Source organism: Salmo salar, chromosome 29, assembly GCF_965601325.2.
Source record: "Salmo salar chromosome 29, fSalSal1, whole genome shotgun sequence".
NCBI lineage: Eukaryota > Metazoa > Chordata > Actinopteri > Salmoniformes > Salmonidae > Salmo > Salmo salar.
The window spans coordinates 13442740-13464517 of NC_138319.1; the positions used below are offsets into that span (position 1 = coordinate 13442740).

At 43.7% G+C, this 21778-nt stretch overlaps 1 protein-coding gene across 1 annotated transcript; it reads left to right on the forward strand.

Annotated features, from left to right (window-relative positions):
* The first annotated feature begins 1105 nt into the window (after nt 1-1105).
* LOC106590142 (EMILIN-2-like) lies at nt 1106-21728 on the forward strand. The gene is made up of 9 exons (XM_014180772.3): nt 1106-1691; nt 2138-2263; nt 3643-3830; nt 4054-6189; nt 17053-17271; nt 18501-18551; nt 18635-18688; nt 20450-20566; nt 20779-21728. The coding sequence occupies exons 1-9, from the start codon at nt 1546-1548 to the stop codon at nt 21108-21110; spliced, it is 3369 nt and encodes a 1122-aa protein (XP_014036247.3). The 5' UTR covers nt 1106-1545; the 3' UTR covers nt 21111-21728.
* Nucleotides 21729-21778: the final 50 nt, after the last annotated feature.

The window sequence follows — 21778 nt, forward strand, 5'->3', positions numbered from 1 at the left end:
CGTTACACCGAGGCCTGTACTCTAGATCGGGATCTATATGGAAGGCTTGGGACGGTGTGTCACAACATCATCGGACTGAGCTTGTCATTGATGGCAATCTCAACGCTGTGCGTTACAGGGAAGACATCCTCCTCCCTCATGTGGTACCCTTCCCCAATCTCAATCCCATTGAGCAGGTCTGGGACCTGTTGGATTGGAGGGTGAGGGCTAGGGTCATTTCCCCCCAGAAATGTCTGGGAACTTGCAGGTGCCTTGGTGGAAGAGTGGGGTAACATCTCACAGCAAGAACTGGCAAATCTGGTGCAGTCCATGAGGAGGAGATGCACTGCAGTACTTAACGCAGCTGGTGGCCACACCAGATACTGACTGTTACTTTTGATTTTGACCCCCCCCCCCCCCCCCCCTCCCCTTTGTTCAGGGACACATTATTCCATTTCTGTTAGTAACACGTCTGTGGAACTTGTTCAGTTTGTCTCAGTTGTTGAATCTTATGTTCATACAAATATTTACACATGTTAAGTTTGCTGAAAATAAACGCAGTTGACAGTGAGAGGACATTTATTTTTTGGTGGAGTTTATTAGGCTCTTAGCATCAACATAATTTGTTTAATTCTATTTCACACATTTAATTGTTTATTTCATTTTGTTTTGTTACATGTAATCTTTTGGTTCAACCATAATGCAAAATAAGTATCAACAGTGGGGACATGTAAAGCTGGAGAAAGAATATATCAATTTATAAGACTTTATATGGAGTGTGCGACTATTTCTTGAGTTTTTTTCGCTGTTAGCACCTCCACATAAAATATATTTTTCTGGGTGTGCGCCAACTCATGTTTTTTATTCGGTTAAATTTACCTCTAAAATTACACCAATGACACTCAATCAAATGTATAACACTAGGATTTCATTTCAATGCACTCAATCATTTGGCATATATTCTAAAAAGTGTCTAGGTTTTGTTCAAAGTTTTGTATGAGTAGTACTTTAGTCAGTCTCCACACCGATCTGAAGGTGATGGTCATATGACACCCGCCTATCAATAAAACATGTTTGCTACAAGATGTATGACTTATATAACGTATAGCTAGTCTGACACTCACATGTTTGCAAGGCGGGGGGTCCAGAACCGAGTTTGGGAAAACCTGGTGTAAAGCACTGTATTGCATTATCCAGTGGGCTGGATATGAAAGCGTTCCATTTGGGGACTTTGTCCCTAGAGTTGCATGCATGCAGTCAACCACATTCAAGTGTTGTTCAAGAAAGCAGGGAACATGATCTCCGAACAAACTAAAGCAGATGAGTGAGGAAAATACGAAAGGGGATTTAATCGCAGTTCTACTTGGAGCGCATTTTACTCTCTGGGAGTGAGGAGCGCTGGTGGAGGGGGTTCGCTGTACCCCAAACGTCACGTCACAGGCTGCTATACCCTGGAAGAAAGTCTGCATTATCAGCCTTTCGAGCTGCTGCTAGGAGAGGGACCAAAACGTCTAACCTCAATGCTTACATGTTTAATATTTGTCTACTTTTTCCCGCTGTATTAAAATGAAGTGCCTTCCCACCGGAGTCGTCCTAAGAAGTGCCTTATTTCCCTTATTGCTCACCTTTCCATTGATCTATGGAACACCGTCACGGTATAACATGTTCCAGGGAAGCGCATACTCTGGCTCAGAACAACGACAGAGGAATAAGTGAGTCAAGTTTTCATAGTTGTTTGTACTGTATGTTTAATCAGAGACATGTGTCTATAGTTTTGACTGATAATGTATGGTTATATTATTGGAGACTCCAATAGTCTAAATTGTCTAGAGTATTTACATTACATGTTTTATGACTTTTTATTCTTACTGTAGGCCTATGCTGAAATATATATTGATTTATTTTTCATTGAAATTAGAACAAAAAAAACACATACTTATGGCCTTACACATGTTATTTGTTTTTAAAATAGGCCAATGGCAACAACAAAAAAGTTCAATAAAAATGTCACTGCAATTTAATAGAATAATGAAATCAACACATTTATGGTAGGCCTATATAATGATTAGATGATTTTACTTCAAGGACTTCACCATTCCTCTTTCATAGGCTGAATCGTTTTCGTCATTCTGTGTGACTCAATAATTCAATTTTTCAGAAACTGGTGTGCATACGTCGTGCACAAGAACGTGAGCTATGCGGTCGTGGGTGGCACGGAGAGCTTTGTGCAGCCGGAGTCTGCGCCTTGCCAGATGCATCAACCCAACTGCGCGCAACAAGTGATGTAAGTGGCCCAAGAGGCTCGCTCGAGAGGGTGGAGTGCTGCTATTTTTACTGGTCTTGAGAGCGGTGTTACAGCAGTGACTCAACATCATTAAAGAAAGTTGACTTTGAACACTATTGATTACTTTGAATGTTAAGAATATTTCCACGTATCAACCAATAGTGTTGAGGATCCATAACCATGGTCCCGTCCTCAGCCTAGTATTTAAAACACCATTACATGAGTGCATTGTTTATTGGCATTACGAATAAACTTGTGTAAAGTGCTTTATAATATCAGCAAAGAAAATAACTCGTCAGCTTTTAATGTAGGCTACTGTATTCATGATCTCCATCAGCTATTTTATCACTGCACTACAGCAGCAGAGGGTATGTCTCTGTGATATTTGCACACACCCACTGTTAGGTCAGTCACAAGCACTGAGTAGGTGTAGTTACCCTTCTTCTGTAATCTGCATTCACCCTTTCAGATCCTCAGATTATTCCATATTTATGACAGATCATCTGCGAGTGATTTAGCTGTTTATGACGAACCAGTGAATTTGATTGACTGATCCGTTATGGTCTATTTGTCACTGTCTGGGACAAGGAACATGTCCATGACCCCATTGAGCCTTATGGAAGATGAGGGGAATTAAAGATTGTGCAGCAATGATGAAAAGGCTATTTATTTAGCTAAACTGTAAATAATCATCTGCTTTGTATTGGCACACATGTATGTCACATTAACGCACACAGCCCCCCCTGTGCAACATCAGTCAGAGGCATCTGACACATTTCTCCCTGGGTTGGCTGCTTTCGTGTGTTATTATTGAGCATCGTGTTGGGAAACATGTCCTGGGGCCAGTGACGAAGCGTGGCTCCACATTTGACAGGGTGTAAATGGTGGAAAATATTAAGCAGCGTAAAAGGAGTGCATGATGCATTAGGAGTGTGACTGGCTAGCTAGCCCATCTGGAGGCTGTTGTCATAAACAGATCTTTATTGCTGGGATTCCAAGGCCTATACTGCTCTCCTGAAAGGGGTCACTGCTCAAGCGTAGTTGTAACTTGGCAAAGCATTGTTCACATTACTCACATTTAGGAAATGTCCATTGAAACTTTGAAAGCAGAAGCTCAGTGGAGAATAACATTGAGGGGGTTTTATGTTGTGAACATAATTGCTAGATTGTCTTGTGAGTTTTTCCTTTTGAGCTGTGTTCCCAATGGTCATATGGTTAGATTGATTAAATCTGTTTTTAAATATGAATATCATTATCATTCATCATTTGTGAGGACTGACAGACAAGTTTAAAGTCAAAACAATCTCCCCATTGTAGAAAATGTGAATGCACATTTAGGTTATCTCTTTCTTTGCCATATTACCTTTTCCTTTTTCCAGGTATCGGACCCAATTCCGCCCCATGTATAAGGTTGGCTATAAGCTGGTGACAGAGCTGGAGTGGAGGTGCTGTCCAGGGTACCAGGGTCATGACTGCAAAGGCCTGAAAGGTGTCCCGTCCCGTCAGACAGTCCTGGGGCCTCGGTCCAACCCGCCTCCTGCCCCTGGACACATCGCAGAGACACAAGGTAAGAGAGCTGCTTAAACCTACCTCACCTTTTAGAGACACATACCTGACCCACAACCCATACATGACTAGTATGCTAGTCTGGTCATATGATTAGTTTAGGAATGCTTTTCACTACTCTACTACTGTAGTAATGTAAAGCATAGATTTAACCCACAATAATAAATGTAGGTTCCATAGTAGAAAAGAGGACTTATTCTAACCACCGGATTTTCCCTCTGTAGGTCCAGGGCAGCAGGCGTGGGGTCAGAGTGGCCACCCCTGGGTGGCAGAGGGGCAGTCAGGAGGTCAGACAGGTCAGGGGGGGGCGAGTGGCCAGGTGGCGAGCCAGGGAGGAAGTCAAACGACACAGCAGATGGAGGAGGAGGTGCAGCGTCTGTCACAGCAGGTCCTGGACATGCAGGCAGCCATGACCAGCCTGTCTGCCAACCTGAGGGTGGATCTGCAGGAGGACGCCAGCAAGATGCTGGTCACGCTGCTCAACAACCTGCGGCAGCCGGAAAGCGTGCGTGGTGAGCAGCAGAGCATGCTTCTGCAGGACCTCTCCCTGGAAAAGGAGTACAAAACGGTGGACATGGACGAGTTCACAAACAAGATCAACAACCTCACAGACACCCTCGACACCAAGAGCAACACCCTGGATGACCTCCAGGCCAGGGTCAACCACCATGACGGACAGCTACGTCTGCTAATGGAGGCCACACAGGCCCCTCTGGCCACACCCCGTCTGGCTCCCCCGGCCAATGACGCAGCCCTGCGCGCCTACGTGGATGCAAAGTTCCACGCCCTAAGGGACGAGATGATGGAGGGCATGGAGATCAAGATGTCGGACTTGAAGAACTCGTGTGACTATAAGATTCTGTCAGTGCAGGAGCAGTCTGAGTTCCAGGAGAACAGCTACCTCAGCCTGACCGAGCTCCTCGAGTCCAAGGAGATGGACCTCCGCAAGGAGATCCAGGACATCAAGAATGAGCTGCCTGGTCTGCTTAGGGGAGACGGAACCCCACCAGGTCTGCAGGAGCTGCAGAAGGAGCTGTTCCGGGTCTCCGAGGCCCAGCTGAGACTCCAGTCCAGCCTAGAGAAGAAGCCCGAGCCTGACCCACTCCTGCCCCATGTGGAAGAGCTGGAGGCCCGTCTAAACATGTCAGAGAGGAGCGTGGAAGTGCACAGCCTCTTCCTAGAGGAGAAGCTGAGGAGAGAGTGGGCAGAGGGGGGTACAAACCTGAAGAAGGCCATTGAGGACAGGATGAGCTCCATGGAGGACCAGGTCACCAGTCTACTGGTGGAGATAAGCAGCCCCCTATCTAGGCCTCAGGCTGGGCTGGAGGCACTGCAGGGTGAGGTGACCTCTCACAAGACCAGCATTCAGGCTCTGGAGGACAGATTCAATGCCTTTGACCAGCTGTGCTCTGCAGAGTGCAAGTCTGACCAACTGGCCATAGAGAGCATTCAAGATAACCTCCAGGTCTACAGAACCAGCCTAGACACCATGCAGTCTAGCATGAAAGGCCACTCAGCTAGTCTTGGAGACATGGAGGAGTTTGTCCAAGGGCAGCTCCTGAACCATACTGCCAGTCTTTCAGATACACAGGAAGAGCTATGGGCTCTGAAAGGACGTATGGGAGGACAGGAGGGCTTCCTGTCGGCCCTGGCGCTCTCTCTCAGCCAGCAGTCCCTGGAGCTCCAAGGGCAGCATCTGAACCACAGTGCCAGTCTTGCAGGTGTGGAAGAAGCGCTTGGAGCTCTCAGTGGGCGTATTGGAATGCAGGAGGGCTCTCTGTCAGACTTGGGTGTCTCTCTCAGTGCTCATCTTAAAGATGTGCAGGGAGAGCTGGGAGCTCTCAGCGAGCGTATTGGAGGACAAGAGGGCTCTCTATCGGCCCTGGGTGTATCTCTCAGCCGGCAGTCGCTGGAGCTCCAGCAACTGAACACCTGTTGCCAGAGCAGCGTGGGGCCGGCCCAGGAAGCCAGGGACCTGCTGGAGCTCCACCTGGCCCAGAGAGAGGAGCTAAGGGCTCGGCTGGAGGAACTGGGACAGGAGGTGAGGGCCGAGGCAGACCACTGCAGGAACAGGACCAAGGGTGTAGCTCTGGACGTTACAACTGTAGATGGCCGGGTTGCCAGCTTGGATAACATGTGCGCGAGGCTGGAGCCCATCTCCAGCAGCCTGCACAGGATCAAGGAGGGGCTGAACAAGCACATGACCGGCCTGTGGAACTCTGTCAGTGAGATCAACGACACCCTGCTTGCCCACACCAAGGACATCGAAGGACTGAAGGGAACATATCAGAACCTCCAGGACCACTTCTCAGTCATCACCCAGGACCTCCATCGTCTAACCACCAGTCCTGAGAACACTGGTAAGACTTGACACAGAGATTTGGTATTTATTAAGATCCCCATTAGCCGCTGCAAAAGCACCAGCTACTCTTCCTGGGGTCCACATGAAACATGACAAAGTACTAAGTACAGACATTATTAGTCAAGGACTGAAATACATTTAAAACGTCACACATAGCCTACATATCAGTACATACACATAATATCTAGGTATAATACATAATACAGTGCAAATTACAAAACAAGATACATAAAATGGATGTCTTCACAATCCCCTTTTTGCAGTAAGGTGTTCTTTAATCCGTTTTTTGACTGGTTTTATTACTAGCTTGAGTTACCTGGGATGGCAGAGTTCCATGTAGTCATGGCTTTATTTAATACTGTGCATTTCCCAGCCTCTGTTCTGGACCTGGGAACTGGTAAGAGACCTCTGGTTGCATGTCTTGTGTTGTACCGATGAGTGTCCGAACTGTGTGGCAACTGCTTGAACAGACAGTACCTTTAACACATCAATACCTCGCACAAAGACCAATAGTGATGCAGTCAATCTCTCCTCAACTTTGAGCCAGGAGAGACTGACATGGATGTTAATGACACTTTCCCTCCAAGTACATCTAAGTGCGATACGTGCTGTTTTGTTCTGGACAAACTGCAATTTGACTATGTCCATGTTTGCCGCAGATGACCACAAGGCTGGGCAGTAGTCCAGGTGCGACAAAACTAGGGCCTATAGAACCTGTCTGGTCGACTGAGGTGTCAAGAAGGCAGAGCAATGCCCTATCATGGACAGACCTCTTCCCATTTTAGCAACCATTGAGTATATATGTTTTGACCATGACTGCTTGCTATCTAGGGTTACACCCAGAAGTTTAGTCTCTTCAACTCGCTCAATAGCCACATTCATTAATAGATCTAAACAAGGTTTAGCGTTGAGTGAGTGATTTGTCCCAAAAATGATGTTTTTTGTTTTTTGATATTTCGCACCAGCCTATTGCTTAGTTACCCATTCTAAAACTGACTGGAGCTCTATGTAAAGGGTGTCAGTTATTTTACTGTTGCAGCTGACGGCTATACTGTTGAGTAGTCAGCATACATGGACACACAGGCTTTATTCAAATTCAGTGGAAGGTCACTTGTAAAAACAGAAAACAATAATGGCCCAGAAAACAATAATGGCCCTAGTTGGCTGCCCTGTGGTACACCACACTCAACTGAATTTGCATTAACGAAAACCCTCTGTGTTCTATTAAATAGGTAACTCTCAATCCATAATAAGGCAGAGGATGCAAACACCTACGTTTTTTCAGCAATAGGTTATGATCAATGACATCAAAAGCTGCACTGAAGTCTAACAAAACAGCTCCCATAGTCTTCTTACTATCAATTTCTTTCAGCCAATCATCAGTCATTTGTGTCAGTGTGTGGAGTGCCCTTCTTTATAAGCATGTTGAAAGTCTGTTGTTAATTTGTTATCTGTAAAATAACTTTGTATTTGAACAAATGTTTTCCCAAAATTTGTAACAGGCTGATTGTTTGGCTGTTTTAACCATTAATAGTGTGCTCTGATATTCTGGGGTAGCGGAATGACCTTTCCCTCCCTCCATGTCTGAGGGCACACACTGTCTTCTAGGCTTAAATTGAAGATGTGGCAAACAGGAGTCACAATAACCACCATGTCAAAGTAAACTTGCAGTCGCTATGCTTTGTTGTGTGGTCCTCCCACTGCAACTTAGAAAATCATGCACAGTTTATTAGGCTAAAGATTAAATAAGATTGCCCACTTTGCTTGCTTAAAATGTGCATGATTATTCCAGTTATCCAGGTTATACCTCTCATTTGTTCTGAAACCTACACTTCCCCCGGGTCGGCGCTCTCCTGCTAAGTTAGTTTCCTACTGGTTACACCACAGTATATATCATCAAGGTGTTCCAGTAGCAGAAACTGGGAATTACAATCAAATGGTGTTTGTAAGATAAACCTCAGAGCTGCAGCTGGAGCCCATTTGGGGTGCTTAAGGTTGTTGATTTAAATCTTGCCTAGTAATGTGTATTTAATGTAGGACCTGTTAGTGTATGTCTCTAACCAGGTTTCCATCCAACCTTTTCATGTACGTCGGACAAAAAATGTCACGACAGGCCTGGTGGAAATAGAAAATCTGTTGGTAAACTTTACATCCCCTGCGTGCATGCCACCACATCTATTTCTATTGGTACAAGGACTGTTCATGGCACAAACTGTTCACACCCCTCTTGTTGGCAGAGAGAAACATTGTGAAGGTTTACAGTGTATTTCCTGCAATTTTACACATTTTGTCATGGGGTGCAGAGAACATTTTGCAGTTTTAAAGCTCATTTTCTTGCAATTATATACATTTTGCCACATCTAATGTGTATTAATGTGATATTTGAGTGATTCGAACATTACTACAAAATCTATGTGGCCCCCCGCCGAACCCTCGTTGTTTATCACAGACTTTGTGCCAAAACCATCGACAGAGATAAAAATAGGATTTAAACACATAGAACTTTATTAGTAATATTTTAAAGTAAAAAGTTAGATGACTAAGTGCTTTTTATGTGCGTTACGTCATGACGCAAAGCTTTTTATCCGCAACTAGCCAGTTTGATGGAAACACCCCTGGTGGGAAAATGTACATATTGTTTTGTGCAGGTTTTAGAATATTTTCATGAAAATCTGTCGCAAATTGAATGTAAACCTAGCTAGTTTCTTTGTGAGAACTAAGGGCAATGGGAAGCTGGATATCAATCTCTCCGGGTTTTGACTCAGAGGCAGCACTGATTGAACACACATGGTCATTTTAAATAGACTCGGTTTGTGTTGAGCAATGCTCAGGCTTTAAGGGATTATTACTGTGTGTAGGCGTGCTCCTTATCTCTGTAGTAGAGGTCTTCACAGGTCCAGTTGGACCCGATATACCCGACCCGGGCCCAAAATTCTATTTTGTCCCTCTGGTCCAGTTTGGTTCTTGTTTTATTGTCATCGGGTCTATGTGACCACAGCTCTGCATGTTTATTGTACGCAAATAAGGTGCATTTATTGACTTCTAGAAGGTTTAGACAACATATAAAGACCTATTCATTAACCAGAAGAGCAACTTGGCTGATAAATGTTGCCCTCGGGTCTGTCCGGGTTCAACTTTTTGGAACCCGTGAAGACCTATACTCTGTAATAACTATATTTTTGTTAAGACTAGCCTTGCTGTTCCATGGTCATCTGTGAGTTCAGAACCCCCATATCCTTGGTCACTGTAGATAACTAGTGTAAACATGGGCCCAGGCGAACTCAACCGGACTCAGATGAGTCCCACAGCTGGGAATAAGGGAGCTGGAAGGACACTCCATAACATTTATGAGGGTTGCGCCTCTTCTTCTGAATCCAGCTCTGTATGACTCACTGGCTTACAGAGCAGCTCTGCATGTTCTGGTCTGGGAGTCCAATGGGGAAGGGGCCTGATCCTGGCTGTGAAGCCACAAGGAGAGACTTTGGATCGGAGTCACTGTTTCAACCCGTGTGCATGCTTCGCATGCGAGAAGTTAAGTGTCAGTACCCCGCCCTTCACTTGTTATTATAGTAATAATTTCTATTTAAAATCATTATTCTGTCAGCTGGAATGTTTCGATGTTTGCCCTTAGAGGGCAGTTTGCTTGTCATATGTTCCAGACTGGATGCTGCTTTTACCATGGATCACATTGGGATATCTTTGGCTCATACTTGGCTCACTGCTCCTCTTTTGTCCTGGACTGGTCTTTAGCATGCACAGCGGACTATCGCTACTTATCAGGAAGTGGAAAGTGCTGTCCATTTATAGGGACCTCTGTCACTGGCTTATCAATTGTCCACTTATAGGAACCAATAAGAAGGTTTGTTATTTGAGAGCAGAGTGGACCGGGTTCAGACCAGGCGCTACTGGATAGATATGACATCACACCCTCCTTCATCCTTACTCTTCCCCCTCAGTGCCCTTATTTTCCCTCTCTCTTTCTCCATATCTCCCTGCCTCCTCTTTCTCTGGTTTTGTTGAATATGTTTAACACACTGGCCTGGCCCAGTCTCTCTTTAAATAAACACAGTCTGCATCCCAAATGGAACCTTATCCTGTATATAGTGCACTACTTTTGACCAGAGCCTTATGGGGAGCCCTATGGACACTGGTCAAAAGTAGGGCACTACATAAGGAATAGGATGCCATTTGGGACGCATCCACAGTCAAGGCTATCCCCTGAGCCACATGTACTGCCATGACGTCATACACACCCTTCCTCCTAAAGTAAGAGCTGAATGGGGGGGGGGGGGGGGGGGGCATGAATTGGGACCCTCAACTTTCCTCAAATGTTTAGATAATAGATATCTTGATTGCTGAAAGGAAACATCAGATTTTCCTCAAATGGTGTTTGGCTGCTCACTGACTGACACTCCCGGCTTGACAAGTGCCAGATTTAGCTTGGCTTGAAGACCGGTCTGAAAATCACAAGTCTAAAACTGCTAACAGATTTGTCTGGTGTATTTATGTTTGTGTTCACTCTATCGGGCGATTCCACGCCAGTGTAGCTGGAACATTATTTTGGTGTCTCAGATTATTCTAGCATTTCTCACATAGAAACTTCCCTGGGAGGAGCACACTATTAGGAGCATAATAACACCAAGATGTTGTCTGTATCATGTACGGATAATAGGATCTTACAGGAGGCATGTATAGCTCTAAAACGGTCTAAAATGGCCACTTTCATCACGGTATTCTCAAATCATTTGTGATATAAAGGTAAAAAGCATGTCAAACATCCTTCCTCCCAATTAAGTTTCTATGTGAGAATTGCCAAAACAATCTGAGATACGACAAATATTTTCAGGCTATGCTGGCATGAAATCGCCCCTATTGCAAGTGAAACACACATTTTACAGGGCCAAACTATCTACCCGTGCTCGGGAAAAATATATGTTTTGTTCGGTTAATCAAAAGTGTAGTTTAATTAGGGCAATTTCCCAAACCATTAGTCACAACCAAGCAGCTAATGTGATGTCCCCTGAGCCTATCAATCACTCCCCAGAGATTAGCATTGTGTGTGTGTACTTGTGTGTGCATGCCCATGTTTGCCTGTGAGAACCACACATGCAATATACTCACCCTTGTTAACTCTTCATTGCTGAAAGTCCATTGCAGACAACACAACACTTAAGAGTTCAGTTATGCGCAGTACAGAGAGAAGCTAGCATGCTTTTCTGCCTCTTCCTCTGCCTCAGTGGCCATATTGTTCAGGTCAATGACCCTCTGACAGATAACCGAGGTTGTAGGGTTACAGACACACAGGCCAAGCGTGATAACCCTGACAGGACGGCATGAGTGTTCCAAATGGCACACTATTCCCCATTATAGTGCACTACTTTTGACCAGGTTCCTATGTGCTTTGGCCAAATGTAGATAGTCCAGAGACAAGCGAGGACCTGATGATGCACAGCACAGCACAGCACAGCACAGCACAGCACAGTCAATCTCTGAGCTCCCACTGCAGTAAAACATGTCACTTTAGTCTCTTGCTAAAACCACAATCTAGCCCTTTAAAAAAAAACATTTGATGGGGGTGGGGGCCACAAAAAATCTGAACTCATCGAGGGGCCGCAGTTTCTTGTGGGTCTGCGTACCCACATCCAGTTTTAGAGTTAATTTCGTGCAATTCTACACATTTTGCCATGTGTTGTAGGGATAATGTTTGCCGTTTGTAATATGATGTCTGAGTGAGACTGTCAAAATCAATGGGGGCCCCCATGGCCGGTAATTTGACCATGATAACAAGTTTAGATAGCTGAGCAGCTCAGCTAACTTGGCATTCTAAAGAATGTTAGCTGGCATGGAATTGACAGACTATCAGTGACTGACATGAGAGAGGAGAAATTGCTCCTTGTGTATTCTGCTATTCCAATTCGCAACAGTAAATTGAGACCCCGACTGAGTAAAAGAAATATACGTGTATATATACAGTATCTCACAAAAGTGAGTACACCCCTCACAGATTTGTAAATATTAGAGTATATCTTTTCATGTGACAACACTGAAGAAAGGACACTTTGCTACAATGTAAAGTAGTGAGTGTACAGCTTGTATAACAGTGTAAATTTGCTATCCCCTCAAAATAACACAACACGCAGCCATTAATATCTAAACCGCTGGCAACAAAAGTGAGTACACCCCTAAGTGAAAATATCTAAATTGGGCCCAAAGTGTCAATATTTTGTGTGGCCACCATCATTTTCCAGCACTGCCTTAACCCTCTTGGGCATGGAGTTCACCAGAGCTTCACAGGTTGCAACTGGAGTCCTCTTCCACTCCTCCATGACGACATCACAGAGCTGGTGGATGTTAGAGACCTTGCACTCCTCCACCTTCCGTTTGAGGATGCCCCACAGATGCTCAATAGGGTTTAGGTCTGGAGACATGCTTGGCCAGTCCATCACCTTTACCCTCAGCTTCTTTAGCAAGGCAGTGGTCGTCTTGGAGGTGTGTTTGGGGTCGTTATCATGTTGGAATACTGCCCTGCGGCCCAGTCTCCGAAGGGAGGGGATCATGCTCTGCTTCAGTATGTCACAGTACATGTTGGCATTCATGGTTCCCTCAATGAACTGTAGCTCCCCAGTGCCGGCAGCACTCATGCAGCCCCAGACCATGACACTCCCACCACCATGCTGGACTGTAGGCAAGACACACTTGTCTTTGTACTCCTCACCTGGTTGCCGCCACACACGCTTCACACCATCTGAACCAAATAAGTTTATCTTGGTCTCATCAGACCACAGGACATGGTTCCAGTAATCCATGTCCTTAGTCTGCTTGTCTTCAGCAAACTGTTTGCGGGCTTTCTTGTGCATCATCTTTAGAAGAGGCTTCCTTCTGGGACGACAGCCATGCAGACCAATTTGATGCAGTGTGCGGCGTATGGTCTGAGCACTGACAGGCTGACCCCCCCACCCCGTCAACCTCTGCAGCAATGCTGGCAGCACTCATACGTCTATTTCCCAAAGACAACCTCTGGATATGACGCTGAGCAGGTGCACTCAACTTCTTTGGTCGACCATGGCGAGGCCTGTTCTGAGTGGAACCTGTCCTGTTAAACCGCTGTATGGGCTTGGCCACCGTGCTGCAGCTCAGTTTCAGGGTCTTGAGAATCTTCTTATAGCCCAGGCCATCTTTATGTAGAGCAACAATTCTTTTTTTCAGATCCTCAGAGAGTTCTTTGCCCATGAGGTGCCATGTTGAACTTCCAGTGACCAGTCAGTATGAGGGAGTGTGAGAGCGATGACACCAAATTTAACACACCTGCTCCCCATTCACACCTGAGACCTTGTAACACTAATGAGTCACATGACACTGGGGAGGGCAAATGGCTAATTGGGCCCAATTTGGACATTTTCACTTAGGGATGTACTCACTTTTGTTGCCAGCGGTTTAGACATTAATGGCTGTGTGTTGTGTTATTTTGAGGGGACAGCAAATTTACACTGTTATACAAGCTGTACACTCACTACTTTACATTGTAGCAAAGTGTCCTTTCTTCAGTGTTGTCACATGAAAAGATATACTCAAATATTTACAAAAATGTGAGGGGTGTACTCACTTTTGTGAGATACTGTATATATTTTTCTTCAGATGAAGATATTCAATTATCTATTTTCCCCCGGAAAGTAGACTAAACTGAAGTGGTACGGAACATGGGATATCACAGGGATTATTATATATCCTCAGACTGGTGGAGGGAGTGGCTGGCTGTAAGTCCGTGGTCCTTTCTAGCTCAGTTGGTAGAGCATGGCACTTGTAACACCAGGGGTGGTGGGTTTGATTCCCGGGATGCATGACTGTAAATCGCTTTGGATAAAAGCGTCTGCTAAATGGCGTATATGTGAGTGTAGGATTTCTTGGATACACCGTAACGCTCCCTCCAGGTCCACAGTTAAAGCCAGGGGGCCCCCAGCTGCAATTGTTTACATCCACCTCTTTAATCATAGCGCATGCACACGTTAGAGCTCCATCCTTTAATCATTACCCTGCGATTTAGGCTGAGATTGGCTTTCAGTCAGAATCATCAAGGCCCAACCGACCGCTACACATAATCAAACTAAACTAAACACACACACACACACACTAAATTACACACACATGTACATGTTCCGCCTCAGTCTTCCTTCCTGTGGTATTTTACGGATTGCTTCTAGTCCCCTCTCTGTGTAGTGTTTATTAGGGAGTAGGGTGATGTTGCCTCTAGACACTGACTCCGGGTCAGTTTAGCATTTACCCCCCCCCCCACTAATGGTTAAGGTTGGGATTGGGGGAGGGGAAGCTGATCCTAGATAAATGTTTTAATAGCCAGACCATGTTGTTCTGGCTTTTATAGCGACTGACCTCTGTTGCCTGAGGTGGGGGATAGGCTGCCTGGTATGCAGGTATGCCTTTCATGTACAGCTTAATCCCTCTGAAGACAGAGTTGGGACCTGTTGCCTGTTATCTCATTGACTGCTCAGGAGAATAATGAGGAGTAGGGCGAAGTTGCCCCTGCCTAGACGCACTGATCTTGGGTCCATTTTGCATATTCCCCACTAACGGTTCAGGTTAGGATTGTGGGAAGGGAAAATGATCCTAGATCTGTACCTAGGGGAAACTTCACCCCAGAACAATGTTGAGAGGGTTAATGATTTGCTGATAAACTCATCTGTAGTTTGTTTTAGTCATCTCGGCTCTGGCTGTCAGGAATGCACGAACAGTTTACTCCTGCCACAGTGGATGTGTCTGCGGTGTGGTGTTTAGGTCACTGATGACAGGGAATTACTCACTGTTTAATGACAATTAGAATCTCTCAGGCGTATTGAGAACCATTCTATATAATAACTGTTCGTTCATGTAAAATGACAAGAGAAAGTACAGTAACAAGGTGAAAGAGAGCACAGAGCCATGATTGAGTGGGTAACACTCCCATACAGAACATAATGCTTCCCCACTGGAGACCAAGGTTTAATCACCGTATACTGCATCTCCCACCTATTTATCTCCCCATCATTCCCATCTAATAAACCTTAAAAATACTCAGGGTAGAGAGTGGAATTCCCCCAAAATGTGTAAGAGAAGATGTACTATAGCTAAAAAGTACACAGGAAATGGGACAATAAGAAAAAACTCAAAAGCCATTACAACCAAAAAAAATGTTTGTTTTTTTTGCTAGGTAATTTAGTCTAGCCAGCTATCTGAAACTTGTAATCATGATGAATTACTGACCAGGCATGTGCCCAGGGGCCCTGACCTCCAGAGTGCACCTATTGATTTAGTTGGAAACTCTCATTCAGATATGTGACCAGATTGCTCTATGGGGGCTTATGTCAAATTTAAGTGAAATTTAAATATTTTTTGTTTACACCCATTCAGCATAGTTCACACCCTCTTAAGCCTTAGCGCCACCCATCACTTTAAGAATTAACCTGTAAACGCACGGTCAACCCCATCCATTATCCTGTCGTTCAATGAGTTGAAAGTATTCAATCCCCTTGACTTTTTCCACATTTTGTGTTATAGCCTGAATTTAAAATAGTTAAAATTGCGATTTTGTTTCACTAATCTACATACAATATCCCGTAATAATACAAAGTAATTAAAAATGAAAAGCTGAAATGTCTTGAGTCAATAAGTATTCAACCCCTTTTGTTATGGCAAGCCTAAATAAATTCAGGAGTAAAACATTGCTGAACAAATCACATAAATTGCATGGAATAATAGTGGTTAACATAATTTTTGAATGACTGTCCCACCCCTTACCCCACACATACTGTACAATTATCTTTAAGGTCCCTCAGTCGAGTAGTGACTTTCAAGCCAGGGAGGTTTTCCAATGCCTCACAAAGAAGGGCACCGATTGGTAGATGGGTAAAAATAAAAAAGCAGACACTGAATATCCCTTTGAGCATGGTGAAGTTATTAATTAGGCTTTGGATGGAGTTGCTTACCAAGACGACATTGAATGTTCCCGAGTGGCCTAGTTACAGTTTTGGCTTGACAATCTATGGCAAGACTTGAAAGTCATATTTTGTGTAGATCGTTGCCAGAAAAATGACAATGGAATCCATTTTAATCCACTTTGTAATTAAACAAAATGTGGAAAAAGTGAAGGGGGTTGAAAACATTCAGAAGGCACTGTAGCTCAGTGCTTTCTCCTTGTCTAAACTAGGCTCATAACTTAAAATGTTATATTCATATTTACAGATCCAATGCAAGTTTGTAATTAAGGCACATGAAAGTTCACATGGTCAAGAAGGAATTTCTGTAACAACAACAAAAAATTGCCCTACTGCCGCCACAAGAGGGTGGCCACGAAAATGTTTTGCCCGCAAGGTGGGTGGGGTCCCCCACCCCCTAACCAAATCTTGCTTAGGGCACCCTGCATACTAAATGTGAGTTCCCACAAACCAGCTTTAACTGGGAGTTTGACTATACTGGGAGGTTGACTTTACTGGGAGGTTGACTTTACTGGGAGGTTGACTTTACTGGGAGGTTTACTAGGAAGTGAAGTGAAAGCTTTCACTCGAGAAGCACAAAGCATGTTTAAGAATAATGCAAGCTTGACCTTAATGTCTGAAAGGAATTCTCTGATGCCTCTCCTTTGACCAGACACTTTTTCTTCATTGTAGTTTTTGGGCCCTAACTTAATGCTGACACAGGGAGAAGTGAGACTGGTAGAGTCCTACTGTCTGTCAGTGTCAGGAGTCGTCTCGGCACCAGCTGGTTTGTTAACACGTTGACCTCTCCACAACTGGTCCAGGGTTTTATCCCTCGCTCTATCCTTCATCCTTTCTTTCTCTTTACCCGCTGGCTTGTCATTACCCCCTCTTTTCAGGCGTTCATGGAGGTGTGGAGGAGTCTGGTAATCCCACTGAGACCAAGCCTGTCTCTCAGAGCCCTGTCCTGCCCATTGGGCCAATACCAGACGGGGCCCTAACGCCACATATGATAGAGACTGGGGAGGCAGGAGCCCCCGGAATCATGATCTCTTCCAAACCGCCCAAGGGGGCCGACGGCAGCATGACCCCCATCAAGGGCTTCGCTGGAGCCCCAGGTGAGATATAGGGGTAGCTGGGAGGGGCTAAAAACACGTACAGAATACAAATGCATGTGCACACCTACACACATGCAAGTAGGTACACTACCGTTCAAAAGTTTGGAGTCACTTAGAAATGTCCATGTTTTTGAAAGAAAAGCAAAAAAAAATGTGTCTGTTAAAACAACATCAAATTGATCAGAAATACAGTGTAGATACAAAATACATTGTTAATGTTGTAAATGACTATTGTAGCTGGAAACGGCAGATTTTTTATGGAATATCTACATAGGTGTACAGAGGCCCATTATCAGCAACCATCACTCCTGGTTTCCAATGGCACGTTGTGTTAGCTGATCCAAGTTTATAATTTTAAAAGGCTAATTGATCATTAGAAAACCCTTTTGCAATTATGTTAGCACAGCTGAAAACTGTTGTTCTGATTAAAGAAGCAATAAAACTGTCCTTCTTTAGACTAGTTGAGTATCTGGAGCATCAGCATTTGTGGGTTCAATTACAGGATCAAAATGGCCAGAAACTGTTGACATTTAGACTGGTGTTTTGCGGGTACTATTTAATGAAGCTGCCAGTTGAGGACTTGTGAGGCGTCTGTTTCTCAAACTAGACACTAATGTACTTGTCCTCTTGCTCAGTTGTGCATCGGGGCCTCCCACCCTCTTTCTATTCTGGTTAGAGCCAGTTTGCGCTGTTCTGCAAAGGGAGTAGTACACAGCATTGTCCCAGATCTTCAGTTTCTTGGCAGTTTCTCATATGGAATAGCCTTCATTTCTCAGAACAAGAATAGACTGCCGATTTTCAGAAGAAAGGTCTTTGTTTCTGGCCATTTTGAGCAACAGAACAACAGTTTCCAGCCGTGCTAACATAATTGCAAAAGGGTTTTCTAATGATCAATTAGCCTTTTAAAATGATAAACTTGTATTAGCTAACACAGCGTGCCATTGGAGCACAGGAGTGATGGTTGCTGATAATGGGCCTCTGTACGCCTATGTAGATATCCCATTAAGAAAATCAGCCGTTTCCAGCTACAATAGTCATTTACAACATTAACAATGTCTACACTGTATTTCTGATCAATTTGATGTTATTTTAATGGACAATTTTTTAAATTTTCTTTCATAAACAAGGACATTTCTAAGTGACCCCAAACTTTTGAATGGTAGTGTATGTTTGCAAGACGAATTACCTTCTTTCAAAACCTCATGAAATTTATCTTGATTATTTTACAGCTTCCCCACCCTCTAAAGGGTCTTTAAAGCCTAATATGCCAGTTATTTCTGGTAAGTGATATTTTGACTCATTTGATTTAATTTACTATGAATATAAAATTGTGAGTCTCCTGAAAATGAACCTCTTTCAACAGTTGCCCACATTCCCCTGAGACCGTCATTGCACAAACCGTATTTAACTTTAACAGGTAAGATATTTAGCAGTCTCTTAAGATTAAAGCCATAGTATTCCAGTCAGTTATGGACAATAATTACTGTATCTGTCCTAATAAACACTTTTTTAAAAATGAGAGTGAGAATATGTGTCCCAAAGTTGGGGACAAGCTGTGTCAATGTGACTTACAGTTCCTTTAGAAAGTATTCAACCCCTTGACTTTTTCCACATTTTGTTGTTACAAAGTGGGATTCAAATGGATTTAATTGACATGTTTTTGGCAACGATCTAAACAAAATACTCCATAATGTCAAAGCGGAAGGAACATTTTTACAAAATTCACGAAAAATAAATATCTCTTGATTAAATCAGTATTCACACCCCTGAGTCAATACATGTTATAATCAATCACCTTTGGCAGCGATTACAGCTGTGAAGTCTCTAGGAGCTTTCCACTCCTGGATTGTGCAACATTTGCCTGTTCTTTTCAAATTTCTTCAACCTCTGTCATTGCTAGACAACCATTTTCAGGTCTTGCCATAGCTTTTCAGCAGATTTAAGTCAAAACTGTAACTCGGTCACTCAGGAACATTCACTGTCTTCTTGGTAAACCACTCTAGTGTAGATTTGGCCTTGTGTTTTAGGTTATTGTCCTGCTGAAAGGTGAATTCATCTCCCATTGTCTGGTGGAAAGCAGACTGATTCCTCAAGGATTTTGCCTGTGCTTAGCTCCATTACGTTTCTTTTTTATCCTGAAAAATGATTACAAGCATAACATGATGCAGCCACCACTATGCTTAAAAATATGGAGAGTGGTCCTCAGTTATTCGTTGTATTGGATTTGCCCCAAATATAACACTTTGTACTCAGGACAAAATAACCTTTTCTTTTTCCAGTATGACTTTTTTTCCCCAAAATGTTTTAATTGAACCTTTATTTAACTAGTCAAGTCAGTTAAGAACAAATTCTTATTTACATTGACGGCCTACACCGGCCAAACCCGGACGACGCTGGGCCAATTGTGCGCCGCCCTATGGGACTCCCAATCACGGCCGGTTGTGATACTGCCTGGATTCGAACCAGGGTGTCTGTGGTGACTCCTCAAGCATTGAGTTGTAGTGCCTTGTTGCAAACAGAATGCATGTTTTGGAATATTTGTATTCAGTACAGGCTCCCTTCTTTTTACTCTGTCAATGTTATTGATCCATCCTCAGTTTTCTTCTATCACAGCCGTTGAACTCTGTAACTGTTTTAAAGTCATCATTGGCCTCATGGTGAAATCCCTGAGCGATTTCCTTACTATCCTGCAACTGAGTTTGGAAAGCCGCCTGTATCTTTGTAGTGACTGGGTGTATTGATACGCAGTGTAATTAATAACTTCACCATGCTCAAAGGGATATTGAATGTCTGCTTTTTTTTTTTACCCATCTACCAAATCGGTGCCATTCATTGCGAGGCATTGGAAAACCTCCCTGGTCTTTGTGGTTGAATCTATTATTGCACACAGTGTGATTCCTTGGAACTTAATACGTAACTTATTTAGGCTTGCCATAACAAAGGGGTTGAATACTTATTGACTCAATACATTTTAGCTTTGCATTTTATTTAATTTGCCAAAAAAAATTGAAAAACATAATTCCACTTTGACATGGGGTATTGTTTGTATAGGGCAGTGACAATCTCAATGTAATACATTTTAAATTCAGGCTGTAACACGTTTGAAAAAGTCAAGGGGTATGAATACTTTCTGAAGACACTTAGGGTTGAACTTTAACCCTGCATCTCTGTGTGTCAGGTGAGCGGGTGTCCTTCTCGGCTGGTCTCAACCTCCTGCCCTTCCCTGGTGAGGTTGGCATCATCCGCTTCAACAAGGTGTTGGTGAACGATGGAGGACACTACGACCCTCACACAGGTAACTACTACAACACTGTCCCAATCACACACAGATACCAGACTAACCTAAATGTAAACCGCAACCTACCCAAATAATCAAGACTATAAGTCCAAGATTTATGTCAACTTTTGTATTGTGTCCGTCATGCAGCTGACATGCGTGCCCCCTTGTCGTTGACTGATGTTCCCTCTTTAATATTCGCCCTCCCTTATTTCTTCCTACTCTTCCAGGCATCTTCAATGTTCCCATGGAGGGCCATTACCTGCTGAGTGCTGTGCTGACAGCCCAAAGAGGTGCCAGGGTAGAGGCAGTGCTCTCTGTGTCCAACCACAGCATCCAGAGGCTGGACACGGCTGGTTACCTTCCTGCTAATGGTGGTGGGGCTAGCTCCACTAGCTGTGACTGCGGAGGCTCAGCCTCCCTGAGCCTGATTCTCACTCTGAAGCGTGGGGACAAGGCAGGTTTAGTCATGACCGCAGGCAAACTTGCTATCTCAGAGAACACAGAGGTCCTCTCGACGTTTAGCGCCGTGCTTCTCTACCCCACCTCCTCAAAAAGATAACCCCCACCAATTAGTAGCCTTATAAAGCTCCAACCTTAAACCACCAGTTCTACTTTAGATGTGGGTATGGCTTACAGGTATTTTAGTAAAACAAATAGATTAACTCATGATGGTACTTTAAAGCAATCTTATGACAGAGCTTTCATACAAAAAGAAATGTGTATCAAATATTTGATCATAAGATCGTTAGGGAGGGAACGGGGCAGGCTACTGCCATTTATGGAGTATTCATGTTTAGTGATTATAATCTAAATGCAACGTTTTTTTTATTACATCTTTGAATGTATGTATGCTTGTGTTGATGTGTGTGTTCAATTTGTTTACATTTGTTGTACCATTTATTTTAAACCTGTGTAATTTTAGGTATTTTCAAATGACAATTTTATTTGAGGACTATCAATTGTACATAGCATTGTAAGCGGAACTACTGTTAAACAAATAAACTGGTCCTTTTCCTACCTGACAAGGGATGCAGAACTTCAAAACGAGCACAGTTGTTTTGAAAGATCTTTGTATTTCGTCACAATGTTCTTTAGGATCAATGCCTGAAAATTAACTGTTTTGAATCAGAGAACTTCAATTCTGCCCCTGGTACCAGTAATAAAAGCTTTGTCTAAACAGTGGCCATGAGTGTTTATTAACTATTGTTTTATTATATAGGCCTATTG